Source organism: Naegleria gruberi (genome assembly GCF_000004985.1).
Source record: "Naegleria gruberi genomic scaffold NAEGRscaffold_62, whole genome shotgun sequence".
Lineage (NCBI taxonomy): Eukaryota > Heterolobosea > Eutetramitea > Acrasida > Naegleriidae > Naegleria > Naegleria gruberi.
Window position 1 is genome coordinate 22,947 of NW_003163265.1, and position 22,459 is coordinate 45,405.

The window sequence follows — 22,459 nt, forward strand, 5'->3', positions numbered from 1 at the left end:
AATAACAACAATAAGATTCATTCAAATGTATTAATTGCCAATGGTTGTAGATTTAAGTAATCCGATATTGAACATACATCAAAAAAAAATTAAAAGTAAATTTATTCAACTAATACCAAACCATGGCAATACCACCACGGCTGTTCGTCAACAATATTAGTCGATTGGTATCTAATAGTAATAATAATAACAATGTTAATAATAATAATAATAACAATAATGAATCTGCTACGACTCTGGGAAGAACACATCAAGCAATTAATACACCTAGGAATGAAACATCATCGTCTGTTGTACAGAATAATAATAACATTTCTAATATCACCACCCCACAACCTACTCATGTTTTAACACCAAATGTCCATAAACATCTTCCTCCACAAACTATGGGGAGTGTTCCTGTTGGAATATCGGAAATTGTTTCACAATTAGTTGGAAAGTTTCTGCCCCCTGATGATGATTTTGAAGATGATGATGATTTTCTTTCAAATATAGAAAAGCAAACCAATGCTTTAAATATGATATCATCAATAGTTGAACATTATGAAGACATGTATCAAGACTTGACAGATCATCCATTACTAGATTTGAGAGGAGATTTTGGAATTGGTACTCTTCTTCAAATTACTGGAGAGGAATTTATCGAAGAAATTATTCAATATTTAATGCATTACATTTCAGGAGAATATAATTCTGAAGAGGAACAAGTTAAAAAAAACTTTTTACTTTCAATTTTACGTACTTTACACATGATTTATCCTGCTGGATTTGAAAAAACTTTTCTAATGGATGAAATAATGACATTCTTTTCAAAGGAAGTGAAAGAATTTATTAATACTTCCAATAGACCAACGAGTGACAATGAATTTTTATTTAATTATTCTAAATATGTATACTGTCTTGGATTATTAGGAAGTATTAGTAGGAATTCATCTGATGCAACAACATTTTATATTCAAGATGAAATTCCACAACTTTTGTGCAATAGATTCAAACAAAAATTAGAACATATTCCAAAAAGACAAAAGAAAAAGTTGGATATTAAAAATTTCAATATAGACTGTAGAACTTTCTCTGGAGAATTTCCAACTATAATTGAACTAGAATATCAGGAATTACGTAACTTGGTTTCTTGTCTCAGTTTTCTTGGAGAATACATTGAAGTCATTCAATTTATTATGCAAGCTGGTGGTGCTTCTATAATTTTACCATTACTCAAATCCAAAGACAAATACTTAATGTCAGATGGTCTTAAAATGTCAGACTCTCTACTTGCACATGTATCATTTGCTCAAAATTTTGTTGAAAAAGGATGTCTAGGATCTCTACTCAAATTACCAGCTATTAATTATTTATCGGGTGGTCTTTCCTTATGCCTATCAAGTATTGCAAGCTATCCAGATATCATGGATAAAGTGTTTAAAAATGAAACTATTACTGACAAATTAACAGAGATGGGAATAGGATTTTTACAATCTAATCATAGTGAATTGAGAAAATATGGTTGTCAATTCTTTCAAAATGCTTTTGCCTATGTTTCTGTTGTAACTAAGTTTGATAAGGAATCAGGGTTGAGTATTTTACTTTGTAAGTGTTTTTTTATATTGTTTTAATTCTTACAATATTTAGCAATTCTAAAGGTTGTTTTGAATGAAAATTCAAAAGAGGACCAAACTTTAACAAGACAATTAATAACAACATGTTGCCAAACTATTAGATCTTACTTTCAATTTCATGTATTACATTTTGGATTTAATTTACAAAAGAAAATATCTAAAAAGAAAAAACTCAAATATATGGACTTTCAAAATAAGGAATTTACCAATAGAATTGCCCTTGAGCCTTTCAAAAAGAATATTTCTGCACTAATGAATGCATTTCAAGAGCAAATTTTTGCTCCAGTTGTAAAAATTGTAAATAGTCAAGATATAATGATATCACTGATGGAAATTTTAAATAAGAGTAGCTATCTTTGGATGGATGGCATTATTTCCTTTACAGTTTTGGAGATTTTTGAATTAATATCACTCTCTCCATTTTCACACATACCTTTAGTGGAATGTGAAGTACCAAGTGGTAGAACTGGTATTTCTTTATTGTTGGGTTGTTCTACAGTAGAGAGGGAACCTTTTGTTGTAGAAGCAGCACTGAGGACTATACATAACATGTTCTTCCCACACTCTAAACCAATGTCATATCTAATTCCTATTAGAAAAAATTTATGTGAAGTTTTCCGTAATAATGATGGTATTAGAGTATTGTTAGATAATTTATATAATTATGATGACCCAAGTAATTTAAATATTTTGAGAAAATTATGTTGTGACATTTTGATAGAACTTACAAATGATTCAGCAATTAATCAAATTCTTATCAAAATTGAAATTGGTGGATTATTAACAGATTTACTAAAAGAGAAGCAAAATGAAGAACAATATGAATCTTTTAATCAACTAAAAGAATCTGCTCTTAAACTATTAGAAAAAGTAACAGGTAGAAAGTCAAAAACTGTCATAAGAGAAGCCAAGGATGATACTCTTGTCAGATTAGAAAAAGCAACTATTGCATCAAATACCCATATTACTTATAGACAAGATGAACTTTTACAATTAATTCATGAATATTTGGATAATAAGGGATTGGTTGAATCTGCCAAATGCCTAATGAAAGAAGCGAAAATCCCCAAATCTAGTTTGAACTTTCAAATCCCTTCTTTACCAAAACCAAAACCTTTACTAGATAGAATTGTAGTTAATTATCTTCGTCAACAACACAGAGAATGTGAAGAACCTATTGCTGTTCTCCCAGAATTTTCATTATTTCACAAACATTGTTGTCCTAAACAAGGAAATTCTCTAAAAAGTTCTAAATGTTTAGTAAGAAGATTAAATTCCAGGAAAATTTCAATACATCCACGTGATATAGGATATGATTTTCAAAGAAAGAATAGAAAATTCCTATACTCTAGATTGAAATATTCTAATACTGTTATTGGTGAATCTGAAATTATTTCTTCAATTGCATTTGCTCCTGATTCTTCTAAAATTTACTGTTCTTCTGATGAAGGAGATTTATTTATATATGATAGAAATGGAGGAGATTTAGTAGATCAAGTTAAAATATTCGAAGATTCTCCACTGAGAGGTATTCAATTCTCAACGGATAGATTAATAGAACCTCGTTTCCTAGCTTGGGGAGAGAATTCCTCCTTTTTATATGGTATTAATTCATTAAGACAGCCATTATTTGAATATAAGGATTGTTTCTCTGCTACTTTTAGTAATGGTAATGATCTAGTTGCTGCAAGTAGTTTTGATACAACAAAGATTTACAATATTGCACACGGTGAAATTATTGCAACATTCAATGATTTATCTAGTGAGAATGAAACTATTGCATGTTTTAGTCCCTATGATGACTTGGTACTAGCAAATGCATGTTTATGGGATATAAGAATTCCTAGATCAATTCACAGATTTGATCGTTTGAGCCAAATTAGATTTAATCATTTCAATTCTAACGGTCTTGAAGTTATTATTAATAGTGAAATTTGGGATTTAAGAACATTGAAATTATTAAATACATGTTCTTCACTCAAAGATGCCACCTATGTTAGATTTAATAATGATAAGTCTGTCATGTTTGCAGGTTATAACAATGCTTCACAAGATATGATTCATGAAACATTATCCAATACCTTCAAAGTAATAGATACATCTTCATATCAATTATTGTCTTCCCACACTTTTGAAAGACATGAAATTCACGATATTTCTATTGATCCAGTTTATAATTATGTTTCCTTACTATCCCATAATTCACCATTCAGCTCGGTTAAAATTTATGAGATTGGGCAAACAAAAGGTGATGTTCCATATGAAGATGATGATGATGGAGATGAACATATGGAAAGTGATCAAGATTCAGATAGTGAGGACGATGATGAAGATGATGAGGATGATGAAGAAGATTTGTTTGGAAATCATCCAATATTTGATGATGGAGATGAAGATTTCATGTCAGATGATGAAAGTATAATAATAGTAGATGATGAAGATGAAGAAGATTTTGATGAAGAAGGTGACAATCATACAGAAATAGTCTACGACTTGGATGATGATGAAGAATTACAATAAATTTAATCATCAAGACTAAAGATTTAACCCTTTTATCTCTGTAGAAAATGAAACAAGAACTTTTTAGTTCTATTGGTTGTTGGAGAGTGGTCTAAATAAATTCAAGACTTTGAAAAGAGTACAAATCAGACCTCCTTCCATAATTGATTTAAGTTTGAGAAGAATGGTGTTATAAAAACTTCAAACATAAAAAAATGGTGAAACAATCATCATCATCAGCATCACACTGCTGGCAACATCATTCTCTTGTGGTTTCAATAGCAGTTGCATTGTTAATCATCATATCAAGTCATCACTCAATTCTAGCAACAACAGTAACTTTGGATAATTCTGGTGGTATTGACACAACTATTACTACTATGGATACTAATCCTATTGTAAATATTCATAATGACGCATCATCATCATCATCATCTCCAATATTGCATAAAGAACAAACATTAAATGAAATATTCGGAGTTATTCAAAATGATGAATCAAGTATTGGGGTGAATTTTCTTAAATTTATGAACTTTTTTCAAAGAACTGAACAATTTCATCCTCTCTCCGATCAAGAAAAACACTCTGGTAAATTTAAAAAGATTGCACTTTCAATTATTTATCACATTCTTGATAGAGAATTAATTTATTCTACAAATCAATCACCAATTCTTAAATTATTTGATTTATCACCATCTGAAATATTGAGAATGAATAATTTAATGAATACTACAAGAGAAATAGTTTTAAAATTATCTGATTCAATTATTTCACAACATTTAATTAGAATTGAACCATTAGAGGATGATAATGATGAATTTTCACTTCCACTTAAACAATTTGTTGAAAAACAAATGTTAAGATTGAAAGATTTTCTCATTCAAATTGTTAAAATTTACAAAACTAGAAAATATAATTTGAAAGAATTAGGGTATGATAAAGAAGGTAACAAGCAACCACTCAAATATATTGTAATTGGTTCTGGTCCAATTGGTTTATTAAGTGCCATAGAAGCATCTTTACTCTTACCTAAATTATATATTATTGAAAAGAGAACAAATTATTCAAGAGATGTTTGGTTTGATTTGTATCCTAAACCATTTAGTCAATCAGTTGAATTATTGGACGAATTAGCTTTTTCAACAGAATTTCCAAACTTGGAAATTAAAATTAGTTCAGTTGCAGATTCTGATGGAGATGAAAGAAGAACCTATACTGTCAGATGCCAAATTACTCAAAGATTTTTATCAAAGGTTATTTATTTATTAGATAATGTAGAATTTATATTTGGATCTCAATATATTAGTCAATGTAAAGTGAAAATACCAAAAGTAACCAATCCAAATTCATACTCTCATAATTCAATTCTTGAGAACAGATGGAAGGATATCGGATTTAAACTGAACTCAGAAAGTGAATATCAAGTTGCTCTATTTTATCATGGTAAATCAAAAGAATGTTACTCCCATATTGATTATATGAGTTTCAATGAAACACAAGATTTATGTTCTCAATTTGGACAAGAATCATTCTTAAATTCTAAATGTAAAGTTGAGAGAATACCATTTGATATTCTTATTGGAAGTGATGGTTTATATAGTACTGTAAGAAGTTCACTCAATATTACTACCAGAGATATTCATTCTTTTGATGTTTCGAATACGCTTTATGCTCAAACTTTATCAAGGGATCAAATTCCAAAAATTACTGTAAAACCAAGACTTGAACAAGTTGCTCTCATAATTAATTTTAAGAGAACTGCTGATAATGACTGTCCAGATACTGCCATTGATGAAGATACAGGTGAATTTATTGGTAAGTTATATTGAAAATTTCAAGTTTATTTTAACGAATTTTTAATATTTCAAAAGATCCTTGGAAACCAAGTTTGTTATTAGACAATGTTTGTAGTGTTTTCAAGAGATTTTATGCTGGCCATTGTCACATGCAAATTCTATTTGATAATAATTATGGTCAAAAGGCAATTGAAAAATACATGCATGCAAGAAGAAATGCACTGAAACAATTATTGGACAAGAATAAGGAAGGATCAGTAGTCAATTCTGTTATTTTAGAAACTGAGGCCAAGGAAATTAGAAGTGCTGCTTTTGCAGATGCTTCAAGAGATTCATCTTATGATGACTCCTCTAATGGTGATACAAAGAGAGTGATTCCAAATTGGGAGGAAGATGCTTTTGATTGGATCAAGATTATGTCAATTGTTAATACTGTTCTTGCTGAACCTTACAAGAATGTGAATGATTTTAGAGAGGCAATTGTTAATTCTGATACATTTACTGGGGATAAACAATTGGAGAAAAAGTATGATATGGTTCTATTGAGAGTTGTATTACAAAAAGCAGAGAATTTGACAAGAGTAATTCAATTGGACAATCCAACCAATCCGTATGCAATTAATATTCTCAAAGGTGATTCAGTTGCAAGTGCTCATTTTCGTCTTGGTGTTGGTGTTAATAATGCCTTTCTAGCTTTTGGTGAAATTACAACCTTAATTCGTAATTTGGTTTTACTTGGACAAGATCAAAATGTTGCTACTTCATCTATCACAAAGGACAATCTTGAGAAGAGTATGGAAATTTATGAAGAAAAAGCACAATTCAGATGGAATCGCCTTATTAACTATATGGCTACAGCAATGTATTTTGAATCGTTTTGTAATACTGTGGTGTTCATTGACCCTGGAGAATATTTCGGAATTCAAACCATTCAACAGAAGGATTATGATTCTCTCGACTACATTCCTTTTGAAAATTTATATCAGGTCAAAAGATTTTGTCAAGCACAAGATAAACAATCATTGTGGTGGAATTAATTATGGAGAGGACAACATGATGGTCGGGAAAACATTACCTGCTTATTTCACCTCCTTCATTGTCGCCGACAGAATGTTTCCCCATAAGACATTTCATCATAATATAATAAGGACAGTGATACTATCAGACACTACCAAATAAACAACAATAATTTAGTTAGAGATTAGAGTTTTATTATATTAATAAATAGGGTACAAAATTGTTGTGGTGTGATAATTTATTCTCTCTTAGAAACCATGTGGTAAACATTTGGTGAGTAGTCGGTGAAGAGATAATCGTTTTGACCACCAGGAAGAGCACAGTGCTTAGAACTTTAGAGTGTTGATTTAGTTAGAATATAATGTTGGGTAATAAGAGGAATACTTACTAGAAAAGATTGCTTTCTTGGGAAACTCTGAAATCTTGGAAGACACCTCCTTGGGAAGATTTCAATGTTGAGGAGACAAGGAAAGCAGTAGCAGCACAACCTCCAAAAATTGCAAGTTGGAGACCACCTCTTCTAATGAAGTAGGAAGAAGTAAGAGGATTAAATTTTTGCATTCTAGTTGTTTTTTTGTATTTGTTGTTGAAGTGACAATGGCACAACATCAGCTAGTGTTAAATAATAACGCGGAGTGTGTACCAGCTTTACAAAAACATGTCGATTCTTTGAGCATCTAAGTCAACTGATTATTTTTGGGCAAAAACTTGCCAGAAAATGTGCGGCAATACTGTAAAAATTACCTTATTTATTCCAAGGACCAAAAGAATCTACAAATAATTATTGAAAAATGTATTGGGCTGATTTTATTATTAATAATTATCTAACATTAATGTCAAATTAATGAATAGATGGAATTTTAATACTACAGCCAATGAACCATTTGGGAAAGGAAAATACTAAAATCCCAACAATTTTTGGAAATGCTAGTAACTGAGGAAACACTTGTCTGTAAAATATTATCATTAATAGAAATGTTAAAAAATTAATTAATTCAAAAGGAGGAAGGAAGAGATTGGATAAGCTTAAATTCCAATCAGTTACAAAATCAATAAAAATAACACAAAATAGCGCCAGTGTAAACGAATTACGAATCGTTGTAATATTAAATGATCTGAAACATTCTATCAAGGCAGACCACAAAGACAATCCTGCTGTTAAATACCCTATAAATAATCCAATTGATGTTATTAGTTTCATAACAAAATGCTTTTCTGATTGGATAGGAATTGAAAACATATTTCTTGTGTGACTGAAAATGGGTATTCCAGTATAGATCCAAATAATCCACCAATAAATAATATAAATACAAAGAGCAACAGCTTCTATTATGAAAGGAATAGATCCAATAAATAATTGTTTAGGTTTCATAAAATAATTATAAGAAAATGGAACAGTTTGTATGTGTAATTGACAGGGAAAATCTGATATTGACTGAGATAAATTATTTTCTGGTAAAATATCTATTACTATATTCCTCTTAGGTAAAACAAATTCAAGCTCAATAATTGCATCGATTATTTGGCTTTCTTTTTGTAAATTGTTTCCCAATAACTGTATCAATACTCTCTTCATTATGCTTGTTAGTGTAACATGGCTAGATGTTAGATGGGAATCAATATGTTCAGGCAATTTAAGTGAACTAAAGTTGGATTCTAGTCTCTTGGATGGCTTTATCCCTTCCAAGGAATATATTTGAACACATCGACCATCAGATTGCAAACCATGAACTAGGAGAATTCCTTCCTTGGGTAATTTACGATTAAAATCTACCTTAATTTTCTCAAATATACAATTTAATTTCCGTAAATATTTTGGAACAGATGAACTATTTGTACAATAACCCTTTCGAATGTAAATAAGAAACTCAAAGTTCTCTTGTGATGAATTGAAAAACATCAAGTAATTAAATCTGATTGATAATCTCAAACAAATTTTAAAATCCAACCTATTTTCGAAAAATATTTTCCTAGTTGATGATTTTAAGAGAAATTCCTTTTCTCTAATTGTACAGTAATTAGATCCAATATATTCATTACTGTGTACTTGTTTGATGAATTTTTCTTGTATTAATTTTATCAAACAATGATCACGATTGAATCGTTGATTATCCTCATATTTATAATTATTGAAAATAGCCTGATATAAACAAATAAATGCTTGAATAATCCTATATATATCGGATACATTTAGAAAGGAACAAATTTCAAACCACTCATCTTCCGAAAGTCTTTTAATCATGATTTTCGATAATAATTTTTTTGATCAAAAAAATCTTTTAATCGAGATCCCTAACAGAATTTAATTCAATTAATTTTATTAATAGAGCATGATAATTATTTAAAAAAATGGGAGCAGATGGCGGAACATTATGTGACCGAAGGGATATCATAGTCAAGACCAAAAAACAAGATAAAAAACCAGACAAGGAGGCAGTTAATTTTACAATTTGGAATTTATGTCGGTTAACAAAAGAACCCTTACATGATCCGATTGTAATGGACAAAGTTGGATTTTTATACAATAAGACAAGTCTTTTGGAATGTTTAATTGATAAAAAGAAAAAGAAGAAACATAAGGAAATAATTGGACACATTGGTAAATTGAGTGATATTAATGATGTAATTTTAGAGAAAAATCCCGATTTCTCTGAAGAGGACAAGGCAGAAACAATGGATAAAACAGCAGTTTCTTTGATTAGAAAATCCAGGTTCATTTGTCCTGTATTGAGGGAAGAAATTAGAGGACAATTCTCTGTTTATTGTATTTCGAGTTGTGGACATGTAATGAGTGAGAAGGCAATTGGTTTAGCAAAAAAAGATGGATGTTGCATGCTTTGTGAAAAACCTTTTCAAGAAAGTGACATTATCAAAGTTAATCCTGAATCAACAGCAGCCAAGGAAATTATTGAACAGATTATTTCTGAAAAGTCAAATGAAAAAAAGAGGAAAAAAACTACAAAAGAAGAAACTAACAAAAAATCCAAAACCTCATCCATTGCCAACGAAGAACATATTTGTAAAGAAAGTACTGAATAATAAATTGAATAATAATTTTAACACTCATTAAATTCACGTACAAATAATACATGTGAGCTTATCACACAACACAAACATTCCATAAAAAAACAGAAAAAAATGAGTGAAGAACAAATTCATCACCTTGCTCAATTTTATAAATTCATCAGCAACAATAATAACCAACTGGTCGGAGTTGAAAATAATGCAACAACAAATGACAATAATTTTATACAATATAATATTGCTATTTTAGATTCAATAGTTCAATCGATCGCCTCGAATTCTAACATGTATCAAGCCTATGATTGGAATCAACTGTATTTATACTTGTCATACAAGATTCATCACATAAGACAAATCTATCCTAATAATCAAGAAAATTTTGATAATCTAATGCAATCAATTGACAGTAATTTACGTAAATTTAATAGGTAGGTGTTTTATTCTAAAATATAGAATTTTAAAATTAATTTCTTCAAAGTAATCCACCCTTCACATTACAACGTCTTTGTGAATTGTTAATTGAGCCAAATAGACAATATAAAAAGCTTGGACATTTACTTAGCTCAATAGAGAAATGTCTAATTGTAAATTCATACATAACAGATTTTTCCGAAGAAGCAATGCTACGCACTATGGAACCATCACAAGAAGAAATTATCAATCATAATGCTCAACAAATTCTTGAAGAAGAAGACGATGTAACAATGCAAGATGTGTAAAATAACATGATTATTTTTATTCATCAATCATTTTGTTGTCGAGATTAATTATTTTGAGTTTATCCCTCTCATCCAAGAGCATCTTGTATCTTTCTTGAAGTTCTTTTTCTTTTTTACATAGAAGGGTTACTTCTTCTTCGAGATGAGCTAGTCTTAATGGCCCAACAGTTCTTTCTTGAGTTTGGATAAGTTTGAAATTATCTAGCTCTGATTTTGACTTTTTGATTTCTTCACTTATTCTCTTGAAATAGGTAAGCAATAATTCTTGCTTGGTTTTGAAAGTAGAGAGACCATTCTCGACTTGTTCCATTTCTTGTTTTAAAGTAGAGTAAGGTTTCTCTAGCATGTTTACAATATCTACCTTATTCGAAATAATAGGACTTTGATAGAGTTTGCGTAATTCCTCAAGCGATAAATTTTGATTTTGTTGATTCAATTCAATAGCCAACTCAATATTTGCCCTCAATAGTAAACTGGAAGGTATGCTTAGGTTTTTTTGAGAAAATTCATGGGAAATGTCATTGTTAATCAATTGTTTCATCTCTAGTGAGATCATTTCGCTGGCTATTTTGTTATTTACATCTAGTTCCTGAGTCATTTCTTTTGATGGCACAAATACAGACATATCTTGACATGGGGTGTGAGGTTTAGGGTAATTTCGTCTTGATACGCTAGTTCTCTGAATTAATTCATTTTGTTTTGCAACTAATTTTTCTTTTGATTTAGCCTTTTCATTTTCTCCAGCGTCTTTTTCTAAGGATTTCTTTTTAAATTCGGATTTTTCTTCATTGTTGGACTGTTTGAAAACCACAAAATCTCCACCAGTTGGTGTTGGAAGTTTGCTAAATCCCTCTTTCAAGCTTTGCTTGTGGAAATTTAAATCATCAGTCAACTCTGTTGGAGCATATGATGGAGTATTGATTTGTAATTGATCTCTGAAAGGTGTTTGGTGAATTATTGGTGTTGATTTTACAGATGAACTTTGAATAGGAGTTGCAGAAATTGGTGTTGGATTTACAAAGATATCACTCTCCTTGGTTCTTGAAAGTTGAATAGGTGTTGGTGTACTTGAAAGTTGTTGCAATTCTCTTAATTTTTCTCCTGTATTATCACCTTTGAGAGGTGTTCTAGTTGGTTGAATAAGAGGTGTTGCATTTGGTTTGTAATCTCCCATTAATTGTCTAGTTGCTTGATTATTTGAAAGAGAAGATGATGGTAAACTATTCATTTTCTTTCCCATTTTCACAATTTGATCCAATTCTTCATCTGTTATTTGAGGTGGTGGAAGTGATAATTTCACTTTTTTCAAGTTAACTCTTGATTCTGATATTTCATCCACTCTCTTTATAATTTCTGGAAGATTTTTATCCATTAAAATTTGGACCTTATCCTTCTTTTTCTTTTCATTATTTTCATTTTGCTCATTTTGAATTTGAGCTAGAGCTTGAACAGAGTTACCTTCAAATGATAATAATGTTGTTTTCGTATCTTCCTCTGTAGTATCATAGAATCCAGGAGCTGGTTTTTTGTAGAAGGGAATTTCCTTATTATAATCCACAGTTGTAGATTGATTTTTTAACTTTCTCTTTTTCTTTGTGGATGGAGCAACTGTTAAACCAGCAGCTTTTAATTCTCTTTTCTTTTGCAGAGCAGCAATACGACGACCTTCTTCTAATTGTTTTTCTCTCAAATGTCGTTTAGCCTTTTTACCCTTTGTATTGGATAAACGAGCTCTAGCTTCATTTAATGTTTCCAATTCATCCTCATCCATATTAATAGGATCTGGTCTAGCTGCTTTAGTTTCTGGATTCGGATCAATTTCACCAACACGTAATTTTCTTGGATCATCACTCGAAGAGGATGACTCTCCACCTTCTTGTTTTCTTTGTTCCTCATCCAACATTTGTTCGTAATGTTCCAAACATTGACTTGCTGTTCTTCCTACAATCGGAGCTATTGATTTCCATTGACTTGGCATAATTTTTGCAAGATGCAATAGTTTTTCCTCCTCTTCTCTTGTCCATTCGGTTTTCTTTATGCTCGGATCAAGCCATTCATACCAACGAGCTTTACATTGTTTAGCAGATTTTCTATTTAACAATGAAGCCACACGAGCCCATTGGTTTTTACCATACTTCATAACGGCAGCTTTTAAAATTTCATCCTCACTATTTTTCCAAGGACCTCCTCTTACAAATTGTTTCGGCATGATGATCGTCCAATTTTTGTAGAGGGTTTGATTGTATTAATATTTTTTTTATTATTTTTAAAATAGTTTGTTTAATTGAACTGGAAGGAATTTTCCTATTAATTTGATAATAAAAGAAATTAAAATATTTGATACAAATTATTTATTACATGGTATTATTCTAGTTTAAAATTTACAAATCATCTTCCATAGTAGTTGGTCCATGTAATAATTCAATATCTTTTTCTCTAGAGAGTATTTCCTCTTGTTTCTTCATCAAGAATGAGAAAATGTCACTAATTGAAACAATGCCGACAACTCTTGAATATTCATCAACACATACCAATCTGTGAATACGAGTTGTTGACAAGTGTCGTAATACTTTTTCAAATGATTCAGCTTTTGTACAAGTAAAGACTGGAATTCTTGGTCTAGTTCTTAAAGCATCTCCCAAAGTCATTTCAAGTCTATAATCACCATCTCTAACAAAGTAGACGATATCATATCTTGAAAATACATCAACTACGCATCCATCTTCATTTACAACAGGAATAGCAGAAACCTTATATTTAGCAAACATGCATACAGCTGCAAAAAGTTGCATTTCCATTTTAGCAGTAACAACATTGGTATATGTACCAATTCCTAAATCTTCTAAACTGTATTGGAAAATTGGAGATTCAAATTTGAGCTAATAATAACCTTAATAATCACCAAATTCAAATTTTCATAAAAACCTACATTTTGAACTAGATAGGCAAGAAGATGTGAATGTGTAATAATATGTAATAAAGCTCCCTTTGGTGACAAAACTGGCAAACGATGGATTGAGTACTTGCTAAGAGTATGAATTGCTGTAAGTAAAGTATCTTCAGGTGTTACAAAAATAAGCTTATCAGGTCTTGTACGTTTTTGCATTGCTCTCCATTCTCTAATTGTCTTGTGAGTTACAAGGTCTTGAATAACATCCATTTGATTGTGGAACAATAATAAAATATCAATCAAATCGGTAACAGTTAACATTCCGACAAGACAACTCTTTTCACTATCCCAAAGAGAAGCAAATGAAATGTCTAAATAATCAATTTTGAATACTATAAATCCTTAATTATTAATAACATACCATTATTAGCAGCAACTTGGAAAGCTTCTCTAACTGGCAGATCAATATCAAAAACTATTACTTTACCAGAATAAGGCATTAAATCATAGTTAGTATTTTGTTTGAAAAAATCGAAAATAGGATCCAAAATTTCCTCTTGAATCTGTCCGTTAGAGACTCTTGGTTTTGTTGTTGGTGATGAACTAATAATAACTCCATCTTCATCACTCATAATTTTAATATTACTTGGTGGTTTTGTAATGGCATGAATACCTCCTTCAGAGAGACTAGACTCATCCATGGAAAAGTCATCTTCACTAGTGTTTTTCTTTGGAATGTTCATGATAGTAGAAGATTTAATGTTGTTGATTTTTTGTTGTATTGATGATGTTTCGGACTTTCCAATAACACTCAAATTATTATTCTTGTTGTTGTATGAGTGGTCTTTAATATTATTATCCAATGACCGTGTAATACTTGGAAGTGAGAGTGATCGGGTAGGAGTAAAATATTTTTTTTGTTTCTTTTGGAAATTTGTGCAACCCATCTGTTTGTTGCTGTTTGGAAAATTAGTGGTTGCTGGAGTTTGATTTGCAGAATTGGAAGCTTTGAATGCAACAGAAATCACTTCATCATTGATTCTTCCCAATTTTTCATACCTTGATTCGAGTTCTTGTTGTCTTGCAGCATAGGATGTTGGAGATTGTAATTGGTCATAAACAATTGACTTGTTGTAGAGAGATGAATCAGAGGAAAATGGTGTTTCGAATTGTCCTGTCTCCTTCCTTCCTCCTGTTTCTTCCATCAGTGATTCATCATCATCAGCTTGAGGGTTTGTAATGAGTTGTTTAAACAGTTGTTTTTCATCTTGTTTTTTGAAAAGCAAATTGTGAACTTTAGATAGAATTCTCCTCAATTTCTGATTCTTCTTAATAAAGATATTGTTATGGTCAGTTTGTTTGAATTGAACATTATTGGAATCTCCGTTGTTATGGGCTGTTTTAAATTGATGATTTGAATCACTTCCTCCACTTGTTGACTTTCTAAAGAATTTACCAAACAATGAATTTCTTCTTTCTTTGAGTATTTGAGGAGAGTAGGAGTCTCTCCTCAATTCAACGGTTTTACTTCTTGAATGATTAACATCCAAAGATTTGGTAATTGTTGATTGTGTGGTTGTTTCCATGTTTTTTTTGCCTGTAATGGTTGAGAAGTTTAATAAATCTTAAAAGTACATTTTCCAAACTGGTTTTAAACTAGGTGTCACTTCGATAATATATGAACTTTGTCATATGAACACCTCCAAATTCAAAGTAATTGTTATTTTAATGCATATAATAAATAAATTATAAAATTTCTATTTAATTTTATTTTTGTAAATTAAAAAAAATGAAACGAGTCATTCAAAATTACCTCGCTGTGGCACCATCCACTTTAAAGAAGGTGCAAACTTCAGGTGTTGCATCATCTCTTCTTCAAAGAATGTCTTTCTGTACAACTTCTCGCATCATGAATAATGACAATAACACAACAATAACACCTCAACAACAATATGAACGTTTTAGACAAACAATCAAACCTCTCAAAAAGAAGGAAGCCTACAAACAATTTATCGAAGTTGAAAATACAAAAGTTGAAGATATATCCTTGACGAACTTGAAACTTCCAATGCCACTCAAAAAGAAGAGAAGAGTTGGTAGAGGTACTGGTTCTGGAAGAGGAAAGACTTGCGGTAGAGGTAGAGGTGGTCTTTACTCTCGTAATGGTATTAATCTTCCTGTTGGTTTTGAAGGTGGTCAAACTCCATTGTGGCGTCGTGTTCCAAAATATGGTTTCCGTAATGGTAAATTCAAACTCAACTATCAAGAAGTTAACTTGGAACAAATACAATTCCTCATCGATTCTGGACGTATTGACATTAGTCAAGGTGCCACAATAACTATGAGAACATTGAAGGAAGCAGGATTGATTAAAAATCCAAAGTATCCTGGAATTAAATTACTCGCTAAAGGAAAGGAATTTTTACGTTCAAAGATTGATATTGAAGTACCAAGAGCATCTAAGGAAGCTATCAAGGCCATTGAAAGTGTAGGCGGTTCTGTTCGTTCGATTTACTACAATAAGAAGAGTATTCAAGTAATGTTGAACTTTGAAAAGTTTATCCAACAAAAAGGCCATTTATTATCGGATGAAGAAAAGAGTAATCCACAATTGATTTATAAGAAATATATGGGTTTACCACCTCCAAAACTTTTGAGTTTCTATATGGAAGAAGCTAATAGGGGATATCTTGCACCTTTTGCCAAGGCTTCTTCGTTTGAATTTTATAATGACGAACAAAAACAACAATAAATGTTAAATAGAATAAATTGTTGGATAAAAACAAATTAAAACCTTAATGAAACAAGTTGAATTAATTGTGGATAGATCTGAATTAAATAATTGAAAGAGAATGGGCCAAATAATATTTTTAAAAAATATTTAATTTAAAAAAAAATGGTTTACACTAGCATTTTGTTCCACAGCGACAGATGGAAGGAATTTGTTCCAGCTGAGATGCACCAAGAAGTAGAATCTAAAATCAGCAGTATGTACATCAAGAATAGTATGAAACAATAACATTGTGTTAACGTTTTTATGAATTTAATAATAATTGTTGGAATTTGTGATTAAATTGTTCGGATGATGTATAGAATTGAAGCCTCTTGTTTCTGAAGAAGAAATGGACAAAAACAATGTTCCTTTGTATTTGAGAGATGCCTGTGTTCACCGTGTTATCCCTCTCAACAATTGCAGACACGAAAATTATTATAATCCTTTCAAATGTGATGATGAAAGAATTAGATATGAAAGATGCCAATACAAGAGATACATGAAGTGGGTGCAAAAATCACAAGACTTATGGCGAAGAGAAGAAAAATTGAGAATTATCAAAGAAAAGTTAGAAAAAGCCAAGATGAACGCTCCAGCTGATGAATAATGTAGTAATATTCTAATTCCCTTTTAACCACCATATCTTATCTTCCACAAACTCATCATGACTTTCCGTAATATTAAATCATCATTAGGAAAATAATCATAGGTGAAACACCAATTCCTATTTCCAATAATAAAAACTATCTGCCACAAAACATTGGGTATTTTTGAAAGAAGGAATTTACTCTTGTTTTTCATTTAAAGTTGTACCAATCTCACCCCTTCTGAACATTGTAAATTGTCTGATGAATGGTTTTTCAAATTTGTAGAGGCAAACAATAAAAAGCATTAAAAACAAACTTCCAACACCTATATGAACGAATCTGACAATGCAAAACAGTTTTGTTTTAGAAATATCAAAATAGAGTTCTGTAGCCTTGGTAATAACAAGGCAACTGGAAAGTACTATTAGTACTACTTTGGATGGAATGATCTGTTGTAGAATTTCACTTGGTTTCATTCTCAAATTATTCTTGTGTTTCTTAAAGAATAAAACTATAAAATAGGTGCTATAGGATATTCTCATTAACATATTAAAACAGTTGGCAATAATCATACTCTTAGTTCCCAAATTGAATAACCACAAACATGTAATACAAACAGACATGTACACAATAGAGAATAGAATCATAATGTAATTCAGTTTGATAATTTCCTTTCTATCTGAAAGTGCATGAATAAAAGCTTCACTTATTCCATTTAAAGCCATAAAGAAAATATAAAAACAGTAAATAGATAATATCTGAGGAGCTTCAGTATTATTGGCCCATTGGTCACCATATAAGAGATAAATGAGAGTGTGAGAGTAAGCAGGTCCAAAGAAGGCAAATACACAACCAATTAAAATGGATGCTTTCAAAAACAGAATTAAAACTGTGGCGCTTGTTGTAACTGATTCAGTAATTTCGTCATTGGAAGGTTTCCTTTCAGTACAATTTACAATATTGCTCAATTTACTCCAAATAGAGAAACTGGTTTCTTCCAAATATTGAAATATTAAACGAGCTGCCAAAGATCCAAGATTAAAGACAATATCATAAACTCCCTGGTCATACTGAGTACGAAATAGAATTAATATATGTTTTTCACCTTCTGTGAGTATGTATTTAATTACGGATTGATAGAGAAAACTTTGCGAGAGTTCAAACAAGTTCCAATCCCATGAAATTGTAAATTTTTCCAATAATTTGTTACCATTATTCCATTTAAAATTATAAATTAGATATCCAATAAATATTGTCAAACTATAACATATTTGACTATATCCAAAGTAGAGTAAAACATTTTCTGTTTTGCAAATATTTACAATAAAAAAACTAGAAATAATCTTGATAAATAAAGCACTAGCTTCTATTGTAACTCTAACACCAAATGCCAATTGAGCAAGAGAAAGAATATACATTGGTTGAGCAAAAATTTCAATAAATGTTGCAAAGCTATAAATCAATAATGGAGATATTGTAGAATCTACCTTTGGTAAATAAAATGTTCCCCAAATAAAGTAACAAAAAATCATTGTCAACAATCCATATGGAATTGACAATAAAGAAATGGTTCTGATTTTCTGATATTGGTTTTCATTATTACTTTCATTCAAATTTGTTCTTAAACAAGCTCTTCTAAAACATTCTGAGGACAGAAATATTACAGTAGTTGCAAATAGTTCAGATTTAAAGATAAACTATTCAAAGTCATAAAAATTATTAATCTCAAAACTTACACCCTTAGTTCCTGGATCTAATTGTCTTATTATATATGTATTTGCAACAAATGTTACAATTTTAGAGAGGAAGGACAAAGCTTGATAAATTTTAATAATTTGTTAATTTTTCAAAACATACATAATAAGTAGGATAAACCCTTTCCTGCAGATGTTAATGTATCCTGAATATGACTTTTTGTTGGTTGGTTGTTTCCGATTTGTTTTTCAATCAAGCTCTCTCTTGCTGTACCATCTGTGATTGTATTACTGATGCGTATTTTGGTCATTTTTTTTTGATTGATATGAAATATGAACAATACACGTTTTTTAACTTCGTGTTTGTAGATATTTTCTTCTTCTTTCCTCTGTTTTATATTATTGAGAACCATCAATTAATTGATGAGAAGAAAATTATTAGTTTGGTAAAGGGGAATTAATAGTTGCATTAAATCCGACAATGGAGAGAAAGTGATAGTGGAGTTTCTCTTTCAAAATCACAAACTAGCGAAAAAAAGCGACAACAACAATGACAAACTGTGGAAATGCACTCATCAGTGGAACAACATCATCTAATCGAACGAAAATTGAAAATTCAAATGGTGGAACGATAAATACTACTAACATGACTCAAATTAAAAACCAACATATTTATAATCTATTAAACGACCAAATAGATGAAATTGATATTTTTGAAGCAATAGCAGATATCAGGGATCCCGAGCATCCCTACTCTTTAGAGGAATTAAATATTATTAATGAAGATTCAATTCAAATAATTAATGGATCTATTGTGAAAATTAATTTTACACCAACTGTAAAACATTGTTCATTAGTGTCTCATATTAGTTTATGTATTAGGGAACGTTTAAAAAATAGATTTGGAAAAAAGTTGTTCGTGACAAAGTATAAATTAGAAATATTTGTATCGGAAGGGTCTCATAATGAAGAACAACAGGTTAATAAACAGATTAATGATAAAGAGAGAGTTACAGCAGCTATGGAAAATCCGTTAATTATGGAATTAATAAAGCAATGTATTGGAAATGAAGATGAATAAATTTAAAGGTCTTCAATTTTAACAGTAAATTCCTTCTTTTCTGGATCTTCTTCTCTCAACATTTTGATTTTAACTTGACCATTATTCCATTCGGCTGGAGCAACAAAAATAGCTCTAGTAGCACCAATCTTATCAGCATATTCGAAACAGGCACCAACCTTCTTTGGATTCTTAAGATATAAATCAGCAACTCTACCCTTCTTTCTCAAAATTGAAACAATCTTAGCAGCTTGAGGTCTCAAAGAAAGATCGAATGGAATAACAAAGTCTTCAACTTGTTGAGAAGTGATATATTCTGGAATCAATTTCAAATCTCTGAGAATTTCCAAAATGACAACATCTCCAAAACCAAAACCACAAGCAGGAATTTGATCCTTAGCTCCATAAGTTCCTAAAATCTTATCATATCTACCGCCACCACAAATTGCACGTTGAATATCACCAACAGTTGCAAAAGCTTCAAAAACAACACCTGTATAATATGACAAACCACGAACAATACTTGGATCAAATTCAATCCAATCTTCAATATCATAACCATTCTTTCCTACCATGGCAAAAATTTCTTCAACTTCCTTGAAAACGGTACTATCCTTGAAAGCTTGATTTGTCAACATTCCCTTGAAAGCTTCCAAAGCTTTAGATCCAGAATAATCTTCATTTGGATTCAATTTCTTAAAGTTCATCAATTTGATAATCTTGAGAGCAACTTCATCAGAAATTTCAGGAACTTTATCAACAAGAATCTTTTTAACATCTTCAGCTTCCATCTTATCCATCTTGTCAATAATGATACAGGTTTCCTTGAACTTGTCATCAGATAAATTAAGTCCAAATTCTAATTTGATCAAATCTTCAATAATTTTACGAGAACTGAATCTAATTGTAACTTTTTCACTTGATAAGGAAACCAATTTAAAGAAATTTACAATAGTAGCAAACAATTCACATTCACCTGTAACATCTTGAACACCCCAGATATCACAGTTCCATTGATAGTGTTCTCTCTTTCTACCACGAGTAGTAGTTTCATATCTCCAACATTGTGGAATACTGTACCACTTTAATGGGAACTTTAAAGTCTTTTTGTTCTTCAAGATAAGTCTGGCAAGAGATGGTGTCATTTCTGGACGCAAAGCAACGTTCAATTCACTCTTGTCAATAAAGTTATACATTTGTTGAACAATTTCTTCACCTCCCTTTCTCTTGTAAAGTTCTTCCATTTCAAGGATTGGTGCATCGTATGGTTCAAAACCAAAGAGTTTACTTGTTTCGTGGAATTTACTGAAGAGCCATTCCCTTTCTCTCATTTCTTCAGGAAGGAAATCCCGAGTACCAGCTACAGGTTCAACCTCAATGGCATTACCCTTTCTGTATTTTTGTTGTTGTTTACGTTTGCCCTCTTCTTCAGAGACAGGGTTCTTCTTTTGTTTTGTTTCAACTGGTGTTGTAGCAGTGGTTGGTTCACTCATTTTTTTTTATTGGTTTTTGCAAATTATTTTTTTTAAACTTTATTCAATTTTCAATTGATAATAATAGATTTCTGCACTTTTGTAATAATGAAAGGTTTTTAAACTTGCACATCATACAATTTGATTTATTGATATGGTGTATCACTTAAAATGTCCAAATGTCTTGTAACAATTTTCACAAATTGTTCTTTTGATATTCTGGCTGCCTTGTCAACACCCTGAAGAGCTGTTTCGGCGTTGATGTTAGAAACTTTAAGATTAACCATTGTTTTCAAAGTTTGTTCATATGTCACAAATCCCTTATTATTAATATCTATCATTGTAAACATTGTCTCAAAATCTGTTGGTGTTAGAATTTTAAGTGAAGATTTTTTCTTAATTTGTTGTAAATTTTCAATTAAAAATTTTCTTGGATCCTCTGGCATATTAATAAGTGTTTGTTGGAGAAGATACTGTAAGAGTTCACTAATTTTATGCTTCTTCATATAATCTCTAGCAGTTTGTTTTGATTCATAGAAAGGTTCATATTCTTCCTCTGTTTTTCCTTCCAAACTATTTATCATTCTTCTCAAATCAGCTTGAACATTATTCGTAATATCAACAAAAACTATTGGAATATTTCCATTATAGTGAAGATACTTTCGTAGAGTGTTAACTGTTTGATCTTTTTCAATAAATTCATGGTGAACAAGCAAAGTATCAATTTCATCCTTTTTGTAACATCCTTTTTCAATAAGAGAATGTACTATCGTCTCTCTTGGAGCTCTTATAAATACAATTTTTAGATTATGAGTATCTTTGTATAATTTGATTGCAGTCATAAGGGGATTAAAAATTGATCCTTCCTCAGCTGCTGTGCTATTTGAGAGTGAAATAATTATTTTTTGAGACTCTGGATTTTTCTCTATTTCTCTCTCAATATTTGGAATTGCTTTGTATACATAGTCATTACAAATTTCCTCTCCATTATATTTGTATTGCTTATCAAGAAATTCTTTCCAACATAAATCATAATTTCTAGATCTAAATTGGTCTAGAAATTCATTTCCTTCAACAACTTCAAACAAATCGGAAGTCTTCTTCAGATCATATCTAACATCAACAGGTGCACAAGTTATTGTTGGGACAAAATGATATGAGGTTAATTTTTCAAATCCAATTAAATCACGATCCTTAGAAGCTCCACTAATTACACCATTCTTCTTTTGAATTAACTCTTGCATTAGAAATTCCTTCCTACAACCTTCAGCACCGAAAATCAAGACCAATGTAGGACGAGTAGAGAACATTT

At 30.7% G+C, this 22,459-nt stretch overlaps 10 protein-coding genes across 10 annotated transcripts; 5 read left to right on the plus strand and 5 right to left on the minus strand.

Moving 5' to 3' along the window:
* Nucleotides 1–122: 122 nt before the first annotated feature.
* On the plus strand, nucleotides 123–4,156 carry NAEGRDRAFT_59453 (uncharacterized protein; the record flags this gene model as incomplete). Its single annotated transcript, XM_002671239.1, has 2 exons — nucleotides 123–1,587; nucleotides 2,056–4,156. The coding sequence occupies 2 exons, from the start codon at nucleotides 123–125 to the stop codon at nucleotides 4,134–4,136; spliced, it is 3,546 nt and encodes a 1,181-aa protein (XP_002671285.1). The 3' UTR covers nucleotides 4,137–4,156.
* A 339-nt stretch (nucleotides 4,157–4,495) lies between these two features.
* On the plus strand, nucleotides 4,496–7,109 carry NAEGRDRAFT_81539 (uncharacterized protein; the record flags this gene model as incomplete). The annotated part of the gene is made up of 2 exons (XM_002671240.1): nucleotides 4,496–5,930; nucleotides 5,987–7,109. The coding sequence occupies 2 exons, from the start codon at nucleotides 4,496–4,498 to the stop codon at nucleotides 6,946–6,948; spliced, it is 2,397 nt and encodes a 798-aa protein (XP_002671286.1). The 3' UTR covers nucleotides 6,949–7,109.
* A 2,168-nt stretch (nucleotides 7,110–9,277) lies between these two features.
* NAEGRDRAFT_73585 (uncharacterized protein) lies at nucleotides 9,278–9,967 on the plus strand (the record flags this gene model as incomplete). The annotated part of the gene is made up of 1 exon (XM_002671241.1): nucleotides 9,278–9,967. One exon carries the CDS (start codon nucleotides 9,278–9,280, stop codon nucleotides 9,965–9,967), a length of 690 nt encoding a protein of 229 aa, XP_002671287.1.
* A 99-nt stretch (nucleotides 9,968–10,066) lies between these two features.
* NAEGRDRAFT_73586 (uncharacterized protein) lies at nucleotides 10,067–10,384 on the plus strand (the record flags this gene model as incomplete). Its single annotated transcript, XM_002671242.1, has 1 exon — nucleotides 10,067–10,384. The coding sequence occupies one exon, from the start codon at nucleotides 10,067–10,069 to the stop codon at nucleotides 10,382–10,384; it is 318 nt and encodes a 105-aa protein (XP_002671288.1).
* A 1,712-nt stretch (nucleotides 10,385–12,096) lies between these two features.
* NAEGRDRAFT_55455 (uncharacterized protein) lies at nucleotides 12,097–12,880 on the minus strand (the record flags this gene model as incomplete). The annotated part of the gene is made up of 1 exon (XM_002671304.1): nucleotides 12,097–12,880. A coding segment is annotated over one exon (784 nt), but the record flags the coding sequence as incomplete, so codon positions are not given.
* A 129-nt stretch (nucleotides 12,881–13,009) lies between these two features.
* Nucleotides 13,010–15,147, minus strand: NAEGRDRAFT_81541 (uncharacterized protein; the record flags this gene model as incomplete). The annotated part of the gene is made up of 3 exons (XM_002671305.1): nucleotides 13,010–13,550; nucleotides 13,601–13,932; nucleotides 13,983–15,147. The coding sequence occupies 3 exons, from the start codon at nucleotides 15,145–15,147 to the stop codon at nucleotides 13,053–13,055; spliced, it is 1,995 nt and encodes a 664-aa protein (XP_002671351.1). The 3' UTR covers nucleotides 13,010–13,052.
* A 203-nt stretch (nucleotides 15,148–15,350) lies between these two features.
* Nucleotides 15,351–16,339, plus strand: NAEGRDRAFT_81542 (uncharacterized protein; the record flags this gene model as incomplete). Its single annotated transcript, XM_002671243.1, has 1 exon — nucleotides 15,351–16,339. The coding sequence occupies one exon, from the start codon at nucleotides 15,351–15,353 to the stop codon at nucleotides 16,311–16,313; it is 963 nt and encodes a 320-aa protein (XP_002671289.1). The 3' UTR covers nucleotides 16,314–16,339.
* Nucleotides 16,340–17,118: 779 nt separating this feature from the next.
* Nucleotides 17,119–18,926, minus strand: NAEGRDRAFT_73590 (uncharacterized protein; the record flags this gene model as incomplete). The annotated part of the gene is made up of 3 exons (XM_002671306.1): nucleotides 17,119–18,618; nucleotides 18,658–18,737; nucleotides 18,779–18,926. The coding sequence occupies 3 exons, from the start codon at nucleotides 18,924–18,926 to the stop codon at nucleotides 17,119–17,121; spliced, it is 1,728 nt and encodes a 575-aa protein (XP_002671352.1).
* Nucleotides 18,927–19,444: 518 nt separating this feature from the next.
* NAEGRDRAFT_59458 (uncharacterized protein) lies at nucleotides 19,445–21,168 on the minus strand (the record flags this gene model as incomplete). The annotated part of the gene is made up of 1 exon (XM_002671307.1): nucleotides 19,445–21,168. One exon carries the CDS (start codon nucleotides 21,166–21,168, stop codon nucleotides 19,699–19,701), a length of 1,470 nt encoding a protein of 489 aa, XP_002671353.1. The 3' UTR covers nucleotides 19,445–19,698.
* A 125-nt stretch (nucleotides 21,169–21,293) lies between these two features.
* NAEGRDRAFT_73592 (uncharacterized protein) lies at nucleotides 21,294–22,457 on the minus strand (the record flags this gene model as incomplete). Its single annotated transcript, XM_002671308.1, has 1 exon — nucleotides 21,294–22,457. The coding sequence occupies one exon, from the start codon at nucleotides 22,455–22,457 to the stop codon at nucleotides 21,294–21,296; it is 1,164 nt and encodes a 387-aa protein (XP_002671354.1).
* Between the last annotated feature and the right edge of the window lie 2 nt (nucleotides 22,458–22,459).